At 43.2% G+C, this 24,095-nt stretch overlaps 1 protein-coding gene across 1 annotated transcript in view; it reads left to right on the top strand.

Annotated features, from left to right (window-relative positions):
• DNAAF11 (dynein axonemal assembly factor 11) overlaps positions 1 to 24,095 on the top strand; it is a gene marked incomplete at its 3' end in the record, with an annotated part of 192,955 nt that overhangs the window by 87,722 nt on the left and 81,138 nt on the right. Inside the window, exons 7-9 of the mRNA XM_082259018.1 lie at positions 1,218 to 1,295; positions 4,141 to 4,206; positions 6,461 to 6,530. Coding sequence (XP_082115144.1) covers positions 1,218 to 1,295; positions 4,141 to 4,206; positions 6,461 to 6,530 — 214 coding nt within the window. The remainder of the gene's footprint in view (positions 1 to 1,217; positions 1,296 to 4,140; positions 4,207 to 6,460; positions 6,531 to 24,095) is intronic.

Raw genomic sequence — 24,095 nt, 5'->3', positions numbered from 1 at the left:
ATGGGGGTAAAATCTTCCGGGGCTTAAGTGGTTAAAAAGGGCCAGTTAACCATCTATAAGACTGGCTATTTGGAGTAAAGAAACCCCCAGCATCGGTGGGGCTTAAAAAATGCACCTGTGTCAGTGGTCAGCGGTAGAGCAGAAGTAAAAAACCGCCCCTGTGGTGACAGACTTTGGAGTAAAATACAAATGATCCTGTGTTTGTGAGCAAATAGAGACAGATTAATTACAAGGTAAAACTCATTAAAGTATAACTATAGGCAAAACTTTGGAGAGTGGAGAGGGATTAGATCATCTGTCAGTTTTTATTGCTGTCTGTGCCCCATGAGGGACATTCACCCTCTCTATTTGTCCTGTTTACCATTACCTTTGAAAGTGAACGTAAAAGAAAACCCCACATTTTGTGTTGTCCCCAGAAAAGTAATAGAAGGGAAATCTTGCAATGGGTACACTAGTTCTGGTGACCTGGGGGTCCCCAAGAAATTCCCCTAATTTGCAGGGATTTCCTCTCACTTCCCGTTTGACTGTTGGACAGGAAGTGAAGGGAAATCTCCATTGTCAGGGGTTATAACCTTCCCATGCTCTATCCAAAATGAAAAAAAAAAGTTTTGCCTTTAGTTCTGCTTTAATTCTTCCTTTTAGGTTCTCTCAAGTCTGCACTTGCAACTGCGGTAAACCTGACCCTGACCACTTCTCAATTCTGCATCATTTTAGAGTTGAAATCTGTTTTATCTTCAGTATTTAAATCTGTCTTTGAACTTTGCAAAAGGTTGCACTTGGCTGCCCAGGAATACAGACGCACAGGTCTGTATACTTGTGGATAAGGCTTTGCTGAAGGAGATACGGCCTGATTTGCAAATAATTGTTTTACTAATTTGTTTTACTAATTTGCTTGATAAATCTCTCCCATTGTTTAGTGCTAGAATGTTCTGTCTGGCACCCACTCCCACTCAGTATTCAGTGGCTTCCCCTGGCATTCAATGAGAAATTCCTGCATGTAGGGCTTTCTCTTTGCAGAGGGTTGTTTACAGCAATCGAGTGGGCCTAGTTTAAGGAGTGCTGATGTAAATGTGCTAAACTAACAGATCTTGTTACTGTTGTATAGTTTTGATAGCTCAAATTGTAATTGAAATATTACTTATTACCAAGCCTCAAACATGTATAATTATTACTGTGCCCACGTCTCTAAAATTATTATCACTGTTTTTATTTTCTAGTGAAGATAAAAAGAAAGTAAAACCACCGCGGACACTGATCACGGCTGATGGACGTGCTCTTAATGTTAATGAGTCCAAGTAGGTGACTGATGAATATTGTTTTAGAGAAGGAGATGATCTATTTTGCCAGTTTTTATAAAGGACTGTTGTGCTCAGAAGTGATTCCATAATTTTTCACTTAGAAACCCAAGTAAATTTCCCCATCATTATAACAAATGTTCTAGAACAGTGTTCTCCAAACTGTGGCCGATGGCTGGATATGGCCCTTTGTTTGCCTTTATCTGGCCCTCAAAAGCACCATTCCATCCACTGACACCAAAGATGGGGCACTATTCCTTCCACTGACACCTGTGTTGGGGCACCATTCCTCCCACAGACACCAACGATAGGGCTCTATTCCTCCCCTAAATACCAACAATGGGGCACTAGTTCTCCCACTAAAACCAATGATGGGGCATTGTGTACTCCCACTGATGCCAGGATGTTTTCTTATCCTATTGGTTGCAATCTGGCCCCCTAAACCTAAATGTCAGTTAATTTGCCCTTTTGCTTATTATTATTATTATTATTATTATTATTATTATTATACAGGATTTATATAGCGCCAACAGTTTGCGCAGCGCTTTACAATGTGGGGGAAGACAATACAGTTACAATACAATTCAATACAGGAGGAATCAGAGGGCCCTGCTCATTAGAGCTTACAATCTAGAAGGGAGGGTCAAGTGAAACAAAAGGCAGTAACCGAGGGGGAAGGCAGGTGGATAAAATGGAGGTAGAGTTGTTAGGTGTGGATAGGATAGGCTTCTCTGAAGAGGAGGGTTTTCAGAGATCGCCTAAAAGCTAATAGAGTAGGAGATAAACGGACAGATAAGGGTAAGGAGTTCCATAGGATTGGAGAGGCTCTGGTAAAGTCCTGGAGGCGAGCATGGGAGGAGGTGACAAGGGAGCTAGAGAGCAGGAGGTTCTGAGAGGAACGAAGAGAGCGATTAGGTTGGTATTTTGAGACTAGGTTGGTGATGTAGCTGGGGGCTAAGTTGTGGACGGCTTTGTAAGATGTTGTTAGTATTTTGAATTTGATTCGTTGGGTGAGCGGAAGCCAGTGGAGGGCTTGACAGAGAGGAGCGGCGGACACTGAGCAATTGGTAAGATGGATGAGTCTGGTGGCAGCATTCATTAAGGATTGAAGGGGGGATAGCCTGTGTAGAGGTAAACCAACGAGAAGGGAATTGCAGTAGTCGAGGAGCAAGATGACCAGGGAGTGAACTAGAAGCTTTGTTGTGTCTTTGGTTAGAAAGGGGCGTATTTTGGAGATGTTGCGGAGGCTGAGGCGGCAAGATTTTGACAGCGACTGGATGTGGGGCTTGAAGGAGAGTTCAGAGTCCAGGACAACACCTAGGACCTTGGCGTGCGGGGATGGGCTGATAGTAATGCCATCGATATTGACGGAGAAATCAGGGGAAGGGGCACGTGGTGGAGGAAAAATTATTAGCTCGGTTTTGGAGGGATTGAGTTTGAGGAAGTGGTGAGACATCCAGACTGATATATCAGATAGTAAATTAGTGATACGTGCGGAGACTGAAGGAGAGAGCTGAGGGGTGGATAAATAGATTTGGGAATCGTCAGCGTAGAGATGGAATTGGAAGCCATGGGAGGCTATCAGCTGACCCAGAGAGGAGGTGTAGATTGAAAATAGGAGGGGTCCAAGAACAGAGCCTTGGGGGACCCCAACAGAGAAGGGAAGAGGAGAGGAGGAAGTAGAATTGTGCATAACGCAAAAGGTGCGGTTGGATAAGTAGGAAGATAACCAGTGAAGAGTACAGTCACGGAGACCAAAGGCGTGGAGTTTTATGAGGAGGAGGGGATGGTCAACCGTATTAAAGGCAGCAGAAAGGTCCAGGAGGAGGAGTACAGAATAGTGTCCATTGGTTTTGGCCGTTAGTAGATCGTTTGTCAGTTTTAGAAAGTTTGGAGACCCCTGTTCTAGAACTAGCAAAAAAACATCATTCTACAGAAACAGGGGTGAAGTAAACAAAATTCAAGCACTTTTTGTGACCTTACGTGTACACTAAATGACCAAGGTTTGTGGAAACCTGACCAAATTATTGAGTTGGGGTGATTCTGGTGAAGGGTAATGGTAAAATTACAGCATGCAAAGACATTTTAGAGAATTGTACATTTCCAACCTTGTGGATACATTTTGGGGAAGGCCCTTCTGTTCTAGCATGACTACGACCCTGTGCACAAAGTCAGCTCCAGAAAGATATGGTTTTACCAGTTTTCTGTGAAAGAACTTGAGCAGTCTGCACAGAGCCCTGACCTCCACCCTACTGAGCACCTTTGGAACAATGTCTATGAGCCCCGTCTTCTCATCCAACATCAGTACCTGACCTCACAGATACTCTTTTGGTTGATTGGGCACACATTACCACATACACACTTCAAAATCTTGTGGAAAGCCCTCCCAGAGGAGTGGAGGCAGGGCCAAACAGTGGGCTGTATAGGCAAGACCCTTCCCCTCAGAGCAGGAGAATTTTATTTCAGATTAATATTGTGGGAAGCAGTGGCCTGTCTGCTGATGTGACTGTGGGATTTGTACATGAGGGAGATGGCAATGACCCATATGTGTGCCTTGTTGGTACAGCAAAGCAAAGGGTTTGCAGCGCCAAGATATTCTCACTTTGTTGAAGTGACACTTGACATGTGTAGTTGTACCATTACAGACCACAGTGGAAGGGAGCAGGGACAGAGATGCATGTTATATTGTATGACTGTGTATGGATTTATATTGGAGTGAGGTCTGTGTAGACAAAGTGCCAATCACAAATCTTGACATTTCTATACATTTCTATGCTTTTGCCATTTTGAGGATATCCTCCACTTCAGTGCCCGTTGTAGCAATGTTTTTTCATTTCTCTCTAAGGCTGGATTTCTCCTTGGTTGATGATGAAGAGAACAATCAGTTCATCCTGGACCTGGCCATCTACAGGTATTGGTGCAATGACTCCCATGAGATTACTTTCTTGAGTTCACAAAGGCAGTTGAAAACAAATATTTCTATATTATTCTTTAGTTGCAGATTTGTCCATCCAGTTCAATGTGTTTTTGTAGGTCTAGGTTGCTACCAATTTTCGTATCCTTATATATTGTGTTCGCTAAGAATCACATCTAAAAGTTTCCTGAATTTATCTACACCTCTCACTGACCCCACCAATTGTGGAGTTTTGCAACTTTACTGATCTAACAAAAAAAAAAATTGCTTACGCAGTTTAGGATTGTACTTCTTCTTGTCTAACTTCAGTGTGGCCGGGTGTCTTCTTTAGAGGCACTGGAATAAACAGTTTTCTCCCAGTGCTACAGTGGCCATTGAAAGGTTTGTATATTTTGATCATATACCCTCTTCAGTGCCTCTTCTCCAGTGAAAACTAATTGTAGCAACTGGATACCTTTAACATGAACATACTCAAACCTAAGGCTCTGCTCCAGACTTGCTCCTTTCAACCCACACGGACAACCCAGGTGCTGGCTACCACAGCTCGTCTCCATTCTCAGTCAACGGTAAATATAAGCCACACTCCAAAACGTAGTTCTTATTTCTATATTTAATATGTCAAAAGATAAAAAAACTGCATACATTAACCAGTTTCTGCCTGGCCCATATACACATGATGTCTGGGTGAGACAAACAATGTTCTGGGTGGACGTCATATGCTGCAGAAGGATCTGTCACCCTCTGTGTCCACGGAACACAGCAGACGACCGATCAGTGTACCAGCCACTGCCGGTACCATGTGTTTGCTGTGACCAATCACAGCAGATCACATGACAATTGCACACAATGGATGGCTTTCATTCATGGGACCTGTTGTGACTGCCAGTACCATCTATTCGCTGTGACCAATCACAGCGGATCACACGACCATTGTACACAATCAATGGCTTTCATTCATGACATCCATTGTGTACTATTGTGTTGACCTCTGTGATTGGTCACAGTGATCACATGTTGCAGACAACATTGAAATTCACAGGTATAACCAATCATAGCGTGTAAAAAAAAAAAAATCCTGATCACTTCCCCAGTGTAGTGCAATGTTATTATAGTAACACTGTATTACTCATGGTACTACTGGTCACAGTATGTTTAAAAAAAAATTGTAAAAAAAAAAAAGAAAAAACAAAAGAAAACAATGTAATAATAAAAATTATTCTTTATTTTTTTAACTTCCTGTCACCAGTCAGTGCCCCTGATCACCGCCACACTATTTATATCACACTGTACTGCAGTGGTGACAGTATGTAAGAAAACAAATTGTGAAAAAAACAATTTTTTAAAATTTCATTTTACAAAAAATTGTTACAAAAAATGTACAGCTTCAAAAAACTCGCCAAGCCTCTTACTAAAATACCTTGGACTGTCTACTTTCCGAAAAGGGGTAATTTGGGGGATATTTGTACTAAACTGGCATTTCCAGGCCTCAAGAAATGAGAAGCCATCAGTACATCAATTTTCAGTTATATATCGTAGTTTGTGGACTCTATAACTTTCCTACAGACTAATCACATACACTGATTTGGGTTCTTTTCACCAAAGAAATGTTGCAGAATACATTTAGGCCTAAACTTATGAAGAAAGATTATTTATTTGCAAAATTTTATAACAGAAACGAAGAAATGCGTTTTTTTAAAATACATTTTTGGTCTTTTTTTCATTTATTTAGCAAAAAAAAAAACCATCAGTGGTGGTTAAATACCACCAAAAGAAAGCTCTATTTGTGTGAAAAAAATTATAAAAATGTCATATAGGTACAGTGTAGCATGACCGCAAAAGTCATTCAAAGTGCGAAGCACTGAAATCTGAAAATTGGCCTGGGCAGGAAAGAGGTGAAAGTGCCCAGTATTGAAGTGGTTAATGTCTCCCCCTTAAACCATCTTCCTTGACATGTTTCACCACTGCTGGCATGCTCCCAAGGATATCCTTGTTACCAAGACAGCGATGGTGAAACGCGTCAAGTAAGATGGTTTCTGGTGGAGATATTATGTATGCAGTTTTCATCTTTTGATGAATTAAAAAATAGAAAGAAGAGCTTGGTTTTGGAGTTTGACTTATATTTACTTTGATTGAATAGCGTTAGTTGTGAGAAAGTTTCCCAGTCCTTTTTCTTTTTAATTTGTTTTGCCATTTTCATCTCTTGTAATAGGGGATTCCAGATAGGCTTAACATGTTCACTTTTACTTTCCAGGCACATGGACACCTCGCTGGTCGATGTGGATGTTCAGCCCACTTATGTGCGAGTGCTGGTAAAAAATAAGGTACTGTACTTACATCTAGGTGCACAGCCAATATTCCCACTGTCAGTACATTCAGGAGGTCAGGACTGCAGCAGATTGAGGTCCATGAGCAGCAATCACTGAACAAAAACACAATGGTAGAGATAATCTCTTTGGTTTCTGGGTCCAGAAAACTACAAATACATACTGTACAGTGCTGTGAAAAAGTATTTGCCCCTTCCTGAGTTTTTTATTTGTTTGCATATTTGTCGTCAAACTAATTTTAATATTACACAACGATAATCAGAGTAAATACAAAATGCAGTTGTTAAATGATGATATCATTTCTTAAAGGAAAAAAGCTGTCCAAACCTGCCTGGCCCTATTGCTGTGAAGGAATTTTGGCCCACTCTTCATTGCAGAATTGTTTTAAATTCAGCCACATTGAAGGTTTTTTTCCAGCATGAGCGGCCTGTTTAAGGTCATGCCACAGCATCTTAATCAGATTTAAGTCATGGCCTTGACTAGGCCACTCCAAAACCGTATTTATGGCGGACTTGCTGGTGTGTTTTGGATCATTGTCCTGCTACATAACCCAAGTGCATTTGAGCTTGAGGTCAGGAACTGATGGCAGGACATTCTCCTTCAGGATTTTCTGGTAGAGCACAAAATTCACGGGTTGAAAAGCAGCCCCAGACCATCACACTACCACCACCATGTGTGACTGTTTGTATGATGTTCTTTTTATGAAATGCTGCTTTAGTTGTAAGCCAGATATATATTCATAAAGTGATGTCAGCCCCCGATAGGAATATTAGAAGCGTGCAATAAGTGTCAATATACTAACATTAATGTAAATATAGAAATTAAATTGCAGCGCTATAAGTAAAGATTGATAAATCCATATCATGTGTTTATCATCCAATCCAAATCAACAAACTAATTTACAAATACAAATTAATCTAATAACGTGTCCTTGGTCATACTAAAGTGTCCATATCAAAAAAATTATGTGAATAAAAAGTGTCTATGAAACAGTTGATGTGCCCTTTGTCATACTAAAGTGTCCATATCAATCAACTGTTTTATAGACACTTTTTATTCACATAATTTTTTTGATATGGACACTTTAGTATGACCAAGGACACATTATTAAATTCATTTGTATTTGTAATTTAGTTTGTTGATTTGGATTGGATGATGAACACATGATTTGAGATTCATCAATCTTTACGCCAGAAATATTCTCATCAGACCACAGAATATTTGCCCAAAAGTCTTGGGATAATCAAGATGTTTTTTGGCAAATGTGAGACGGCCACTCCTGGGAAGGTTCACCACCGTTCCAAGATTTCTCCATTTGTGGATAATGGCTGTTACCGTGGTTCACTGGAGTCCCAAAGCCTTAGAAATGGCCTTGTATCCCTTTCCAGACTGATACATGTCATTTACTTTTACGTTTCTCATCTGTTCTTGTTTTTTTTTGAGATCGCGGCATGATGTGTTGCTTTTTTAGATCTTTTAGCATGCTTCACTTTGTCAGATAGCTTTGATTTAAGTGATTTATTGATTCAACAGGTCTGGCAGTAATCAGGCCTAGGTGTGGCAAGTGAAATTTAAAGTATAACTAAAGGCAAATCTTTTTTTTTTTAAATTGTGGAGAGGGATTAGAACTTGTGTCAGTTTTTATTGCTGTCCGTGCCCCCGTTAAGAAGATTCACCTTCTCTATTTGTCCTGTTTACTATTATCATTGAAAGTGAAAGTGAAAGTAAAAGAAAATCCCCAAATTTTGGGTTGTCCCCAAAAAATAAATAGATGGGAAATCTTCCAATGGGGGCTCTAGTTCTGGTGAAATGGGGGTCCCCAAGGAATTTTTTTTTTTATTTGCCGGGATTTCCCTTTTTTGCTTTTTGGCTTTGGGACAGGAAGTCCCCCCTTACTTTATCCAAAATGAAAAAAAAAATTTGCCCACTTCAACTCAGCTTTCCAAAAAATGTGGTTAACCTCAGTATTCATGATTTAGCAAAGTGGGGCAATTACTTTTTCACAAAGTGCCAGGCAAGTTTGGACAACATTTTTCCCTTGAAAAATGAAATAATCATTTAAAATTTGCATTTTGTATTTACTCGGCTTATCTTTGTGTAATATTAACATTTTTTTGATGATCTGGAGCATTTAAGTGTGATAAATATGCAAAAAAATTAAAAATCAGGAAGGGGGCAAATACTTTTTCACTGCACTGTTCTCATCAATCCCCATATTTCTCCTACCTAACCCCAATCGAAGTCTTACACTTAGACTTCAGATTCCCCAATTTATATACCATCACTTAGTGAAGTATTAGAATTAGCTAATAATAGTATACAGTTGTGCTCAGAAGTTTACATACCCTGGCAGAATTTATGATTTATTGGCCATTTTTCAGAGAATGTGAATGATAACACAAAAACTTATCTTTCACTCATGATTAGTGTTTGGCTGAAGCCATTTATTATCAATCAACTGTGTTTAGTCTTTTTAAATCATAATGACAACAGAAACTACCCAAATGACCCTGATCAAAACTTTACATACCCCAGTTCTTAATACCGTGTATTGCTCCCTTTAACATTAATGACAGCTTGAAGTCTTTTGTGGTATTTGTGGATGAGGCTCTTTATCTTCTCAGATGGTAAAGCTGCCCATTCTTCCTGGCAAAAAGCCTCCAGTTCCTCTAAATTCTTGGGCTGTCTTGCATGAACTGCACGCTTGAGATCTCCCCAGATTGGCTCAATGATATTAAGGTCAGAAGACTAAGATGGCCACTCCAGAACCTTCACTTTATTCTGCTGTAGCCAATGACAGGTCGACTTGGCCTTGTGTTTAGAATCATTGTCATGTTGGAATGTCCAAGTACGTCCCATGCGCAGCTTCCGGGCTGATGAATGCAAATTTTCCTCCAGTATTTTTTGATAACATACTGTATTCATCTTGCCATCAATTCTGATCAGATTTCTTGTGCCTTTGTCGCTCACACATCCCCAAATCATCAGAGATCCACCACCGTGTTTCACAGTAGGGATGGTGTACCTTTCATCTTAGGTCTTGTTGACTCCTCTCCAAATATAGCGTTTATGGTTGTGGCCAAAAAGCCTAATTTTGGTTTCATCACTCCAAATTACTTAAATAGTAATAGCCTCGGGATGCAGCAACACTGCATGTGCAATGCCTGCATACAAACTGGTCAGTTAGCTGCAGTCAGAAACATCGACCCTGGGTTCACTCTGTGTCCAGGGTTGGTCAGAGGCTCTATTTATTTGAACAGAGTACAACACTAACAGCCGCCATTGAAAGAAGCTGCTGATCATGCACAGTGGGTTCAGGCAGCGTTTAGAGCCACCGTAAAGAATCTACTGATTTTTGTCAGTGGCCGCTCCTGGCAAGTGCTGTAAAGTCATGGGATGCACAGGTGTTTCATGCACGTAGCATGTTCAAATCAATGACAGGTGGCTAGCTGCTGGGTCCTGCACAGATCTCCAAGTGCATCCCAGAGTATACATCTGTGCGGGTCCATCCAATGCACAGATCAGAATGCAGACGGACTGCACATTTCTTGTACAGGTGTCACAGTGACAGCAAACTAAGGTAAATCTCCCCAGTAGAGTAAAGACAGAAATAAAAACCTGTTAGAATTTAAGTTGGTTGTAAACCCTTATGTAGCACCCTTCTAGATAGGTGCTAGGTAGGTAGTGTATATTTACTCTGCCTGCTTATCAGGAGAGTGGCAGGTAAAACCTAGTTGCTCTGACTGCTTATCAGGGGAGCAGGATTTCTAGTCAGTTCTGTTGCATGTGTCCATGTGTGATTTATCTGGTCTGAAGGAGTGTCCCCACTGTGTCCAATAGGGGAGCCTGTTGGACAGTGGAGGAAACCCAGCCAGTGACACACAGGCTTTTGTGGCTTTCCCAGTGGGTTGGCACAAACAGTGGTGCATCCTGGGATATGTTATAAATGCCAGGGGCACATGTGGCAAGGTGTCTTTGGGCGGGAAGCCAAGTCTCTGAAGGAGAGTACGGCTGTTTCTCCTTCTGCAGCTGGGAAAGGTGGTCACAGGCAGTCGGCCTGGTGAACCTGGAAGTGTTGCTGAACGCAGAGGTCCAGTGGATGCTGACAAGTGGAGTTTGGAGGCAACAGTGACTCTGGAAAAACAGTGTCCATGAGTACAGAGGAACTTGCCCAGGGGTCTGCCAGTAAGGGGACCACTCCAGAACCTAGGGTCTGCAGACAGGTGTCAGCACATCGGTATTGAGAGGAAAGGGGGTGCCAGTTTCAGAACCCTGAAGAGAGTAATTAAAGCAGGAACCTTTTAAACTATCTTCACTTCAGTGGCAAGGTGAAGCAGCTGCCTTGCCGCATACTACAGCTTGTTGTCCTCAAGATTGTGCATAGTTCATAGTTGGAGTATCACACTCATCCCTACTCCTATCCCAGTTCTCAATAAAAACATAAAAACCAACATCCCCTGGATTGATTATTGACTGAGCCAAGGACTTTCAATGCCGTTTGTCTGCTATTAGTTGCTAAGGGTAACCCAGGGGAATCCAGAAAGTGTAAATCTCAGCAGACCTCTAGGGGGCAGTGCTACACTTATATATACCCAGTGAAGGGACTGGCCTCAGGTGATACACAGAGATGAATCAAATCCGCCTACATAGGTTGTACCTGTTTATCTGTAGCCTTCTCTTCTCCTTTTAAACAACTTACGGATCGCCCGCTGGAGTTTCACGTCGGTTCTTTGACGTTAAAAACCGGGTGTAACGGATCAACAGGCACCCCGACTGGGTATCATTGTTGACAGATGCTCCTAATGCTTCCTGAGGTCTCCAAGCACTCCACCAGACACCATAACCACCTCAGACCGCACGAACCACCGCAGCTTGGTTGGGTTCTTGCCATCGCCTACCCACCCTGGACCTACGACAAGGCTCCAGGTTCCCATGGATGAACCTCTCTTTCCCCAGAGAGTGAAGCAGGAACAAGCTCTTACAAGAGCTTAGTGATTATTCAAGGGAGTATGAAGAGCATAGCAATCCCTTGTAGCAGCTTCCCCCAATAAGAGACAGGACGCTAAACTGAGGGTAAAGTAGAAATCCAACTTTAATTTTACAGCTGCTCTTTTATACAGTTTTCCCCCACAAGGTTACTGCCCAGGTGGACCTTTTTGGGAACAGGACATGACATTCACAATCCAATAGAAACAGGGTTTTACACTCAGTCATTCCCATACAGTGTATACAATCCCTCCCCTCTGGCTCATTACATTATCATATGCAGATGAAAGTGTATATAGGAACAGAATTAACCTAAACTAATTATCTAGCCATCTGGACAGAACATTAGCATTTAACAATGGGACTGGCACAATCCACATTCCATTTCAATACACAAACAATAGGGAAGCCTGTCTGGCAAGGAAGGATATGGAAATTGAATACACACATTATTTAGGAGTCAGACTTCATGGCAATGGTCTACAACAGTCTAAGTCTCCCAGTGTAAAGTGGGAATAAATCTTCATATTTCTATATGAAGGTATTGCTGATAAATATTACTGTCCCATCTGAAGCAATTCAAACCATTAATTATCTGTCTTTCACTTCCAGTGACGGTGAATACCGTCCGTTAAAGTAACGCAGTGTCGAATCGCAAAATATGGTCTGGTCAGGAAGGGGGTAAAATCCTCCAGTCTTAAAGTGGATAAAAATATGCTCATTGAGAATTTTTTTGTCAAAGACATGTAGCTAAATACATTTTGGCCTAAATATATGACAAAAATATAATATATTGGACATTTTCTAACAGTCAAAGTAGAAAATGTAAATTTTTCGCAAAATTTTTGCTCTTTTTTTTATTATCGCAAAAAAAAAAAGCGCAGAGGTGATCAAAGACCCCCAAAATAAAGCTCTGTTTGTGGGAAAAAAAGGACGTAAATTTTGTTTGGGTGCAGCATTGCATAACCGCGCAATTGTCAGTTAAAGTCGCGCAGTGCCAAGTTGAAAAAAGTGGCCTGGTCATTGAGCAGCCAAATCTTCCGGGGCTAAAGTGGTTAAGCTACCTACCATTACACCTTGACTAGTCATGCATGTACCACCCAGCCAACAAATTAGTTTTAAACCCTTACATATACCCAGTGAAGTGACTGGCCTCATGTAATACATAGAGATGAAACATATCCTCCTACATAAGTTCTACTTGTTTATCTCCAGTCTTCTCTTCTCTACCTTTCTCTACCTCCATTCAAAGTTCTGAATTTATACAGCTTGTCTGAGCTTTCAGAAAGCAGGGGACAGGGTACTGAAGTTACACTCTGCATAGCTTAGTGAGGAAAGCTGACTGAAGGGAAGGGACACTTCCCCCTTCACACAGTATACAGGAACAGAGCTGAGGCTGTCAATCACAGGCTGTGTGTCTGGAGCTCCCTCCCCTGTTACCTATTTACCTCTTGGTGTCAGGAAAACTTGTCAGAAGTGACTCATGCAGATAGCAGAGGAATGAAGCAGCAGACAGAAATTACACTTAGTGCTCTGAATTGAGACAAGTAATCACTTTATAGGGGACTATGCTTTGTTCAAATTTCATGTTAGAGGTTTGCAACCACTTTAAATGTGTGCTTGTGGAGGGGAGTTTGCTGCTGAGCCAACTGGGTTTTCTCTGCCACCGTCATGGAGGTGCCAACAAACATCCTTACATTTCCTGATTTGATCATATAGGTACACTGCCCCATAAGATCCAGAGAAAGCACTAGGATGTAAAGAAGAAACTTACATAGATGTAAAAAAGAATACTTTACTGCTGCTGCTTCCTGCACCACTTAAGAGAAATCATCCTGCAAAGTCCACAGGAAAAACCAACAGGAGTGTCAGTCTCCTGGATCCCCTGCAGCGCTCATTGGTTTCTTTTGCTGACCTTCCACATCACTAATGAGTAGAGGTCAAAGGGAGGAACCAATGAGTGATGTGGGGAACCCAGAGGATCGATACTTCCATGAGCGTTGGTTTCCCGGTAGTCTTCAGAGACAGTTTCTTAGCAGTAGAGCAGCATTCAGTGGCCCTGCTCTATCTTGTAACGAGTGCTAGTCAGAGGTAGGAACCAGTGAGTGCTGCAGGGGACCCAGAAGATCGATACTTCCATAAGCTTTGGTTTCCCGGTAGTCTTCAAAAGGTAGTTTCTTAGCAGTAGAGCAGCTTTCAGTGGCCCTGCTCTATCTTGTAAGGACTGCTGGTCAGGGGTAGGAACCAGTGAGCACTGCAGGGGACCCAAAAGTTCAATACTTCCACAAGCTTTGGTTTCCCAGTAGACCTTGGGGACATTTCTCAGCAGTAGAGCAGCATTCAGCGGCCCTGCTGTATCCTATAGTGCAGGTCAGAGGTAGGAAGAGGTAAGTGATGTGGGGGACCCAGGAGAGAGACACTTGCAGAAGCGTTGTTGCCCAGTAGACTTTGAGGGAAATTTCTCAGCAATCGAGCAGCTTTTAGCGGCACTACTGTATCCTATAATGAGTGGAAGCTAGAAGAAGGAACCAGTGAGCGCTGCAGTGAACCCGGGCTATTGACATTTCCTGAAGCATTGGTTTCCTGATAGACTTTGGGGGCAGCTTCTTAGCAGTAGAGCAGCTTTCAGCGGTCCTGCTGTATCCTGTAATTAGTGCTGAGCAGAGGTAGGAACCAGTAGGCGCCGCTGGGACCCAGAAGATCGACATTTCCGCAAGCTTTGGTTTCCCAGTAAACTTTGGGTGCAATTTTTGATCAGTCGAGCAGCATTAAGCTGCATTGTGTAATGTTCTGGTACCTTTGGGTACCCTAATTACTCTTTCATAAGTGTATGCGCCCCACCAATTCTCTTTTGGTAAGGTGCGCATACACCTTTAAGACTGATGCTGTCATCACTGAGCGCCGGACTGATGGCTATTTAGATCGCCGGCTCTCACTCACATGTGTTCGTTCAAACTGCTTTGTGCCTTGATGTTAACCTGTCTTGAAGCTCTCATGCTTGCAAGCTTACCTCGCTGTCGGAACCACGCTGCGCTGATCCCTGTATCCCGCTACCGGATCATCCGCTCTTGCCGAACCTCTCCTCTGCTACATTGCTATTAGTGATAAGTACCCCGTAGGGGAAACCTCTATAACTTTCATACTAAAGCTTACACTATCTAGCTCTGCATACTAAGGACAATTACTACATCTGCATTATCTAAGATTGCTAGCTCTTGAGCCTACTACCACCTGTTCTTGCACTGGGTTGATCTCTCTTGTATGTCCACCTGCTACTCTGTCATCTGCTACCATACATGATTGCTAAACCTATCTGCATCTCATCTGCTACTATCTTACTTTCAAGAACATTTCCTTTCAAGTGTCTGTCATCTACCATCTCTACCCAACCTGTCTCTTCAGCCTATCATCACTGTGTTACTATATACATAAGCCACTCTAGGAAACATCTTATTGAGTGTGTGTATTTAATTGCTGAATAGAGATCCTCCACACATGATGAGTCATTGAGAGTTGGGAATGGTGTCTCAGCGTTTCTCTACATGACTACTGAAGTGGAATATTTCTGCAGCTGAAAATCCACATCATACATAAAACGCAGGAGCGTTACAGATTGAACGAACCACAAATGGATTCAGCAGAAATAACCACTCAGATGACACAATTAAAACAGCAAGTAACTGCGTTAATACACGCATTTGCTGAATTAAAAGAAGACAATCAGGCTCTGTCGCAGCAGGTAATTAGACTGACACAACTTACCACTGCTCAGTCCCCTGAACCCAAAATAAATCCTCCTTTGGTATTTACAGGCGATCGCAAAAAATTTCGCGAATTTAAAAACGCATGTGAGTTACTTTTCTTTCTAAAACCCCGTACCTACCTTACTGATCACATTAAGGTTTGTACTATTATTTCTTACCTAACAGGCGATCCTCGGGCCTGGGCAGACTCTCTTTTTGAGAAAAGCGATCAGCTTCTCAACTCCTATGCCTTGTTCCTCGCAGAACTCACTAGCCTATATGATGATCACAATAGGCAGAGTACTGCCGATCTTTAATTAAGATCCTTGAAACAGGGTGGGAGACCTGTAGAAGACTTTGTCGCAGAATTCAAGAGATGGACCCTTGATTCAGAATGGAATGATGCATCTCTGAAAACCCAATTTAGGCTTGGCCTATCAGAGGCCGTTAAAGACGAGCTCGCCCGAGCGGATCTGCCAAAAACCCTGGATGCATTGATACAACTCAGTATCACCATAGATAGAAGACTACGAGAAAGAAAGGCTGAGAAAATGGGAATGCCATTATCCAGTTCTTCTCGGATTTCGGCAGATGACCCCGTTCCTATGGAGATAGAAACCATACGCCCACCTCTATCAACTATGGAAAGAGCCAGAAGACGATCTGGTAATCTCTGCTTGTACTGTGCATCCCCGGATCACAAGATAAACGTCTGTCCCCTAGTCTACAAAAAGAAGGGTGAGTGTTCACATGTCCTCCTAGGGGGATTGACAACTTCAATCACTAACCCTTACCTTTCTGTTTGCTTGACATTACAGTGGGACCAGGTGCTGGTGGTAGGGGACTCAATTATTAGAAGGACAGATAGTGTAATCTGTGACAAAGACCGTGTGCGCCGAACAGTCTGTTGTTTGCCGGGCGCTCGGGTTCGGCACATCGCGGATCGGGTGAACAGATTATTGGGTGGGGCTGGGGAAGACCCAGCTGTCATGGTACACGTGGGTACCAATGACATAGGCAGAGGAAGACGGAGAGTCCTAAACGATTTCAGGGACTTAGGCGCTAAGTTGAGGACTAGGACCTCCAAGGTAGTATTTTCCGAAATACTACCGGTACCTCGAGCCACACCAGAGAGGCAGCGGGAGATTAGGGAAGTTAACGAGTGGCTGAGGAGCTGGTGTAGTAAGGAGGGTTTCGGGTTCCTGGAGAACTGGGCCGACTTCTCAGTCGGTCACCGGCTCTTTGGTAGGGACGGATTGCACCTAAATGGGGTGGGTGCAGCCGTACTGGGTGAGAGGATGGCCAAAAAGTTAGAGGGGCTTTTAAACTAGGGAATGGGGGGGAGGGTACAGATGTAGAATTAGCCAGTGGAAAGCAAGTTTCAGAGGGCAGAAATGGGGGCATTAGCGGTAGGGTGTTCGGAGCCCCTATACCCAGGGTGGGTACGGGGAAAAATCAAGAGAGCAGCCTAAAAACATCAAAATTACGAGCCTTATATACCAATGCCAGAAGCCTGGCCAACAAGATGGGAGAGCTGGAGCTGCTGATGTTTGAGGAGGACTTAGATTTTGTGGGGATAACTGAGACTTGGTTTGACAGCTCTCATGACTGGATGGCGACCATTCAGGGGTATTCCCTTTATCGCAGAGATAGAGAGGGTAAAAAAGGGGGAGGGGTATGTTTGTATATTAAGAACAGTATACAGGTAAATATGAGGGATGATATTAATAATGGAGCTATGGACGAGGCAGAATCCCTATGGGTAGAGCTTCAAAGGAAAGGCACGGTGGGGAAGGTAATATTGGGCGTATGCTATAGGCCCCCAAACCAGAGGGAGGAGGGTGAGGTGGACCTCATGTTACAGATAGGATTGGCAGCAAGGATGGGAAATGTCATTATAATGGGGGACTTTAATTATCCTGATATAGACTGGGCAGAAGGAACCGTGCATTCAGCCAAGGCTCGGCAGTTCCTAAATGTTTTGCAGGACAATTTCATGGGTCAGATGGTGAATGCACCGACAAGAAACAATGCGGTACTTGACCTACTGATTACCAACAATACAGACCTGCTCACGGATATAGAAATACGGGACAACTTAGGGAACAGTGACCATAGGTCAATTGGTTTCAGTATTAATTACAGTAATAGGAAACACAAGGGTAATATAAGGACACTGAATTTCAAAAGAGCCAATTTCCCTAAACTGCGCTCGCTGCTAGAAAATATCAAATGAGATAGAACCCTGGGAACAAAGAACACGGAGGAAAAATGGGAGTGCTTCAAGAGCATACTTAACAAGGGGGTGGGCCAGTGCATTCCACAGGGAAATAAATTTAAAAGAGCAAAACTAAACCCTGGGTGGCTAAACTCCAACATAAAAATGTATATTAGAGCTAAAGAAAAGGCCTTCAAAAAATACAAGACTGAGGGGTCATTGGCAGCATTTAAGCATTACAAAGAGTGTAATAAGAAATGTAAAGATGAAATCAGGGCGGCTAAAATAGAACACGAGAGACATATAGCGGAGGAGAGTAAAAAGAACCCCAAGAAATTCTTTAAGTATATAAACAGTAAGAAAGCGAGGCCAGAACACATTGGCCCCATAAAAGATGATAAAGGAAAAATGGCCACTGAGGACAGAGAAAAGGCGGAAGTGTTAAATAATTTCTTTTCTTCAGTCTTCACAAAGGAATCGGGGGGCTACACGAACCCCGCTTGTAAGGCCGAACTAAATAATACACCTCAGGAAGTGCCGCCATGGCTAACAGAGGATAGACTTAGAGCTAAACTAGAGAAACTTAACATAAATAAATCCCCGGGACCGGATGGCTTGCACCCAAGGGTTCTAAATGAGCTCAGTCAGGTGATTGCCAGACCATTATTCTTGATCTTTAAGGATAGTTTACAGACAGGTATGGTGCCAGCTGATTGGAAAAAAGCCAACGTGGTACCAATATTTAAAAAGGGGCCGAGATATATCCCGGGTAACTATAGGCCGGTCAGCCTAACATCTGTAGTCTGCAAAATTTTGGAGGGGATGATAAGGGACCACATACAAGACTTTAGTAATGAAAACGGTATTATAAGTAGTAATCAGCATGGATTCATGAAAAATCGTTCATGCCAAACCAATCTATTAACCTTCTACGATGAAGTGAGCTGCCACTTAGATAAAGGTAAGCCTGTGGATGTGGTGTATCTGGACTTTGCAAAGGCCTTTGACACCGTTCCCCACAAACGCTTACTGTACAAACTAAGGAAGGTAGGTATGGACCATAAGGTGAGTACCTGGATAGAGAACTGGCTCCAGGGGAGAGTACAGAGGGTGGTGATTAATGGGGAGTACTCGGATTGGGCGGGTGTGGAAAGTGGGGTCCCCCAGGGTTCTGTCCTGGGACCAATCCTGTTTAATTTATTCATAAATGATCTAGAGGAGGGGATATCTAGTACAATCTCAGTATTTGCAGATGATACTAAATTAGGCATGCCAATATCTTCTATGCAGGATGTGGAAATCTTGCAAGCAGACCTGAACAAAATAACGGGGTGGGCAACTACATGACAGATGAGATTTAATGTAGAAAAATGTAAAGTAATGCACTTGGGGGCCAGAAACCAGAAAGCAAGCTACTCACTAGGGGGGGAACCTCTGGGTGAGTCTAGGATGGAAAGGGACCTGGGGGTACTGGTAGACAACAGGCTTGGAAGTGGCATGCAATGCCAAGCCGCTGCAAGCAAAGCCAACAGAATACTGGGTTGTATAAAAAAGGGGATTCACTCCAGAAATAAAGAGATTATTCTTCCACTCTACAAGACTCTGGTCCGGCCACATCTGGAGTATGCTGTCCAGTTCTGGGCACCGGTCCTCAGGAAGGATGTGCTGGAACTGGAGAAAGTCCAGAGAAGGGCAACAAAAATAATTAGGGGAATGGAGGACATCGGCTATGAGGAAAGACTACAAGCACTGAACCTATTCTCTCTGGAGAAGAGACTCTTGAGGGGGGATATGATATCAATGTACAAATACTGTACTGGCGACCCTAGCATAAGGAACAAACTATTTAGAGTAAGGGAATACAATAAGACACGTGGCCACTCACTAAAACTAGAGGAAAGGCGGTTTAACCTTAAAGTGCGTAAGGGGTTCTTCACTGTAAGAGCGGTAAGGATGTGGAATTCTCTTCCGCAAGCAGTCGTATCAGCGGGGAGCATTGATAGTTTCAAAAAACTATTGGGTGGACACCGTAAAAGACCACAACATACAGGGGTATACAATGTACCGTTAAAAGCAAACACACACACATAGGTTGAACTGGATGGACTTGTGTCTTTTTTCAGCCTCACTAACTATGTAACTATGTAACTATGTAACCAGAACAGGATTACTACTAAGGCCATGATTGACACAGGATCTTGTGGAAATTATATTGACATACGTTTTGCTGCTTTAAATAAAGTTCCTATTATTTCTAAACTTAAACCTGTCTCAGTGAGTCTTATTAACGGTGTTCCTTTATCCTCTGGTCCGATCACTGATCAGACACAGGCACTCCTAGTCACTACTAACGGGTCTCATATGGAGACCACTACCTTCGATCTAATATCTTCACCCCACTTTCCCATTGTTTTGGGACTTCCCTGGTTGCACACACATCAACCAACCATAGATTGGAAGGAACGGACCCTGACCTTCCTCTCTTGCTATTGCGAGGGTACGTGTAACCTTCCGTCTTTCGGGAAGATCCTGTCTGTGGTGACAGATGAGATTGCACCACTATGTTATCAGGATCTCTCTGAGGTTTTTCTTGAGAAAAATGCTCAAGCACTACCTCCCCATCGAGACTATGATTGTAGCATTGATCTACTCCCAAATAGCAAATTGCCGTTCGGTCATGTTTATCCTCTTTCACAGGATGAACTTTCCCATCTCAAAAACTACTTCGAAATCCCTTCCGTTCCTATAATACCTCACAAACGCATTATTGGAGTTGTCCGTTCCTTGAAGGAAGAGGTTTTGCATGGTATAAGTTTGGATTCACCCCCACCACAACTAAATACTGATGCAGAAGGCTTCCTCTACTACAACGACAAACTTTACATACCCCCTACCATACGCACCAAGATCTTGGAATTATCGCATGATGTGCCAATGGCAGGACATATGGGTATGACAAAGACTATTAATCTGATTGCCAGGCAATTCTGGTGGCCTGACATGAAAACATCTATACAAAAATTCGTCTCTTCATGCAATGTCTGTGCCAGGTCCAAAATTGACACTACGAGACCATCCGGTCTACTATGCAGTCTACCAATACCCCAAACTCCATGGGAAGTTGTGTCCTTGGACTTTATAGTGGAATTGCCTCCTTCCAAAGGATTTAATACCATCTTAGTGTCAGTGGACCATCTGACAAAAATGGCACATTTCATTGCTATTCGCAGACTACCTTCGTCCAAACAAACGGCAGAACTCCTGATGAAACATGTCTTTAAGTTACATGGTATCCCAAAAACTCTTCTGTCTGACCGTGGATCACAATTTATTTCCAAGTTCTGGCAAGAACTATGTCACATACTACGGATCGAGCGGAAGCTCACTTCTCCTTACCATCCGCAGACCAACGGACAGACTGAAAGAGTCAACCAATGCATCGAGCAGTATTTACGTTGTTACACTTCTTACCAACAGGATGATTGGGTGGATCTTCTCCCTCTGGCAGAATTTGCCTACAACAACGCAACCCACAGTACGACCAAGCAGAGTCCGTTCTACTTGAACTATGGGTTTCATCCCTCTATTCTTCCACCACGCATCCTTCCTTCAAATAACCCAGTAGCTTCAGACTATCTTACCCAAATAAAGGACTCTCTGGGTTTGATTAATACTACTATTGCACACGCTCATAGTCAACAAAAGAAGTACTATGATCTTCGCAGAAGACCTTCTCCTCAGTACGCTATCGGGGACCTCGTTTGGCTCTCAACAAAAAATTTAAGATTGAAAATCCCTAGCAAAAAGCTTGGACCTCTGTTCTTGGGACCTTTCCCAATCAAGAAACTTATTGGAAAAGCTGCAGTACAGCTTACATTGCCAATAGACCTCAAAATACATCCCATTTTCCATGTGTCGCTACTGAAGCCCCATGTTCCTGACCAAGGAATAAGGCCTACTATCCCACCTCCTCCTCCTGTACAAGTTGAAGGTGGAGAAGAATATGAGATAAAAGAGATTCTGGATTCTCGTATCCACAGAGGAAGACTTCAGTACTTGGTTCGATGGAAGAACTATGGGCCCCAAGACGACACCTGGCTAAACACCTCTGACATACATGCCTCTAGATTAATCCGCAATTTTCATGCGAAGTACCCAGACAAACCAGCTCCAGAGGCCTTCAGGAGCCGGCCTTAAGGGGGGGGTACTGTAATGTTCTGGTACCTTTGGGTACCCTAATTACTCTTTCATAAGTGTATGCGCCCCACCATTCTCTTTTGGTAAGGTGCGCATACACCTTTAAGACTGATGCTGTCATCACTGAGCGCCGGACTGATGGCTATTTAGATCGCCGGCTCTCACTCACATGTGTTCGTTCAAACTGCTTTGTGCCTTGATGCTAACCTGTCTTGAAGCTCTCATGCTTGCAAGCTTACCTCGCTGTCGGAACCACGCTGCGCTGATCCCTGTATCCCGCTACCGGATCATCCGCTCTTGCCGAACCTCTCCTCTGCTACATTGCTATTAGTGATAAGTACCCCGTAGGGGAAACCTCTATAACTTTCATACTAAAGCTTACACTATCTAGCTCTGCATACTAAGGACTATTACTACATCTGCATTATCTAAGATTGCTAGCTCTTGAGCCTACTACCACCTGTTCTTGCACTGGGTTGATCTCTCTTGTATGTCCACCTGCTACTCTGTCATCTGCTACCATACATGATTGCTAAACCTATCTGCATCTCATCTGCTACTATCTTACTTTCAAGAACATTTCCTTTCAAGTGTCTGTCATCTACCATCTCTACCCAACCTGTCTCTTCAGCCTATCATCACTGTGTTACTATATACATAAGCCACTCTAGGAAACATCTTATTGAGTGTGTGTATTTAATTGCTGAATTGAGATCCTCCACACATGATGAGTCATTGAGAGTTGGGAATGGTGTCTCAGCGTTTCTCTACATGACTACTGAAGTGGAATATTTCTGCAGCTGAAAATCCACATCATACATAAAACGCAGGAGCGTTACACATTGCTGTATCCTGTAATGAGGGGAAGGTAAAAAGGGGAACCAGTTAGCACTGCGGCAAACCTAGAAGATTGAAATATCTTGAAGCATTGGTTTCCTGGTAGACTTTGGGGGCAGATTCTCAGCAGTAGAGCAACATTCGACAGCTTTTCTGTATCCTGTAATGACTGCAGGTCAGAGGGAGGAACCAGTGAGCCATGCAGAGGACCCAGGAGATCAACACTTGCAAAAGTTACAGTTGACTGGTAGACTTTAACCACTTGCCGACCGCCGCAAGTACATATATTGTGGCGGTCAGCCCCTCACAGGCAAAGCGACGTATGGGTACGTCGCTAGCCTGTGAGGCTCTGGGGAGCGAGCGCGCGCCGCCGGAGGCACGCTCCCGCTCGGTCACGGACCCCCCCGCGCGCGTGCCCGGCGGACCCTATGTCCGCCGGGCACTCAAGATCGTCTATGACAGCGGGAGAAAGGCAGGCGGCTGATGTAAACAAGCCGCCTGTCATTCTCCCCTGTGTAGGAATAGTGATCATACTGTTCTACTATGTAGGACCGTTGATCACTGTTCCTACAGCTCAAGCCACAGCCAATCACAGTTAGAATCCCGCCCCTAGGGACACACACCACCCCTCCCTCTCAAAAAAAGTTAACCCCTTCACTATCAGTGTCATTTTACAGTAACAGTGCATATGTATAGCACTGATTACTGTAGAAATGTCACTGGTAACCCCAAAAGTGTCAAAAATGTCAGTCAAGGGTCCGATCTGTCTGCCCCAATGTCGCAGTCCCGCAAAAAAAAAAATTGCAGATCGCCGCCATTACGTGTTAAAAAAAAAACAACAAAAATGACAAAAATCTTTCCCTTTGTTAGTAAACGCGATAACTTTTGCGCAAACCAATCAAAATACGCTTTTTGCGATTAATTTCATATAAAAAAATGTGAAAAATATTGTTATATTTGCAAAATTGATGCTCTTTTTTTGTTTATAGCGCACGATCAAAAAATCGCACAGGTGATCAAATATCACCAAAAGAAAGCCCTGTTTGTGGGAAAAAAGGACGTCAATTGTCCTTTAAAGTCACGCAGTGCCGAATCGCAAAATACCCCCTGGTCAGGAAGGGGGTAAAATCTTCCGGGGCTTAAGTGTTTTAAGGGCAATTTCTCAGTAGTTGAGCAACATTTGACAGCTTTGCTGTATCCTGTAATGACTTCAGGTCAGAGGGAGGAACCAGTGAGCGACGCAGAGGACCCAGGAGATCAACACTTGCAGAAGTTACAGTTGCCTGGTAGACTTTGAGGGCAATTTCTCAGTAGTTGAGCAGGATTCAAGGCACTGCTGTATCCTGTAATGGGTAGAGGCCAGAAGGAGGAACCAGTGACCTTTGTGGGGGACCGAGAAGATCAACACCTATTGAAGCTTTGGTTTCCTGGTAGACCTCGGGGCAGGCTTCTCAGCAGTGGATCAGTGTTCAATGGCACTGCTCTGTCTAACAATGAGTGGAGGTCAGGAGGTTGAACCGGTGAGCGCTGTGGGGGACTCAGAAGATCAAAACTATCATAAGCATCGGGGGCAATTTCCCA

This window comes from Pelophylax lessonae, assembly GCF_965119305.1.
Source record: "Pelophylax lessonae genome assembly, chromosome: 5".
NCBI lineage: Eukaryota > Metazoa > Chordata > Amphibia > Anura > Ranidae > Pelophylax > Pelophylax lessonae.
The sequence above is the reverse complement of the archived record's forward strand: the minus strand, read 5'-3'. Positions and strand labels throughout refer to the sequence as shown.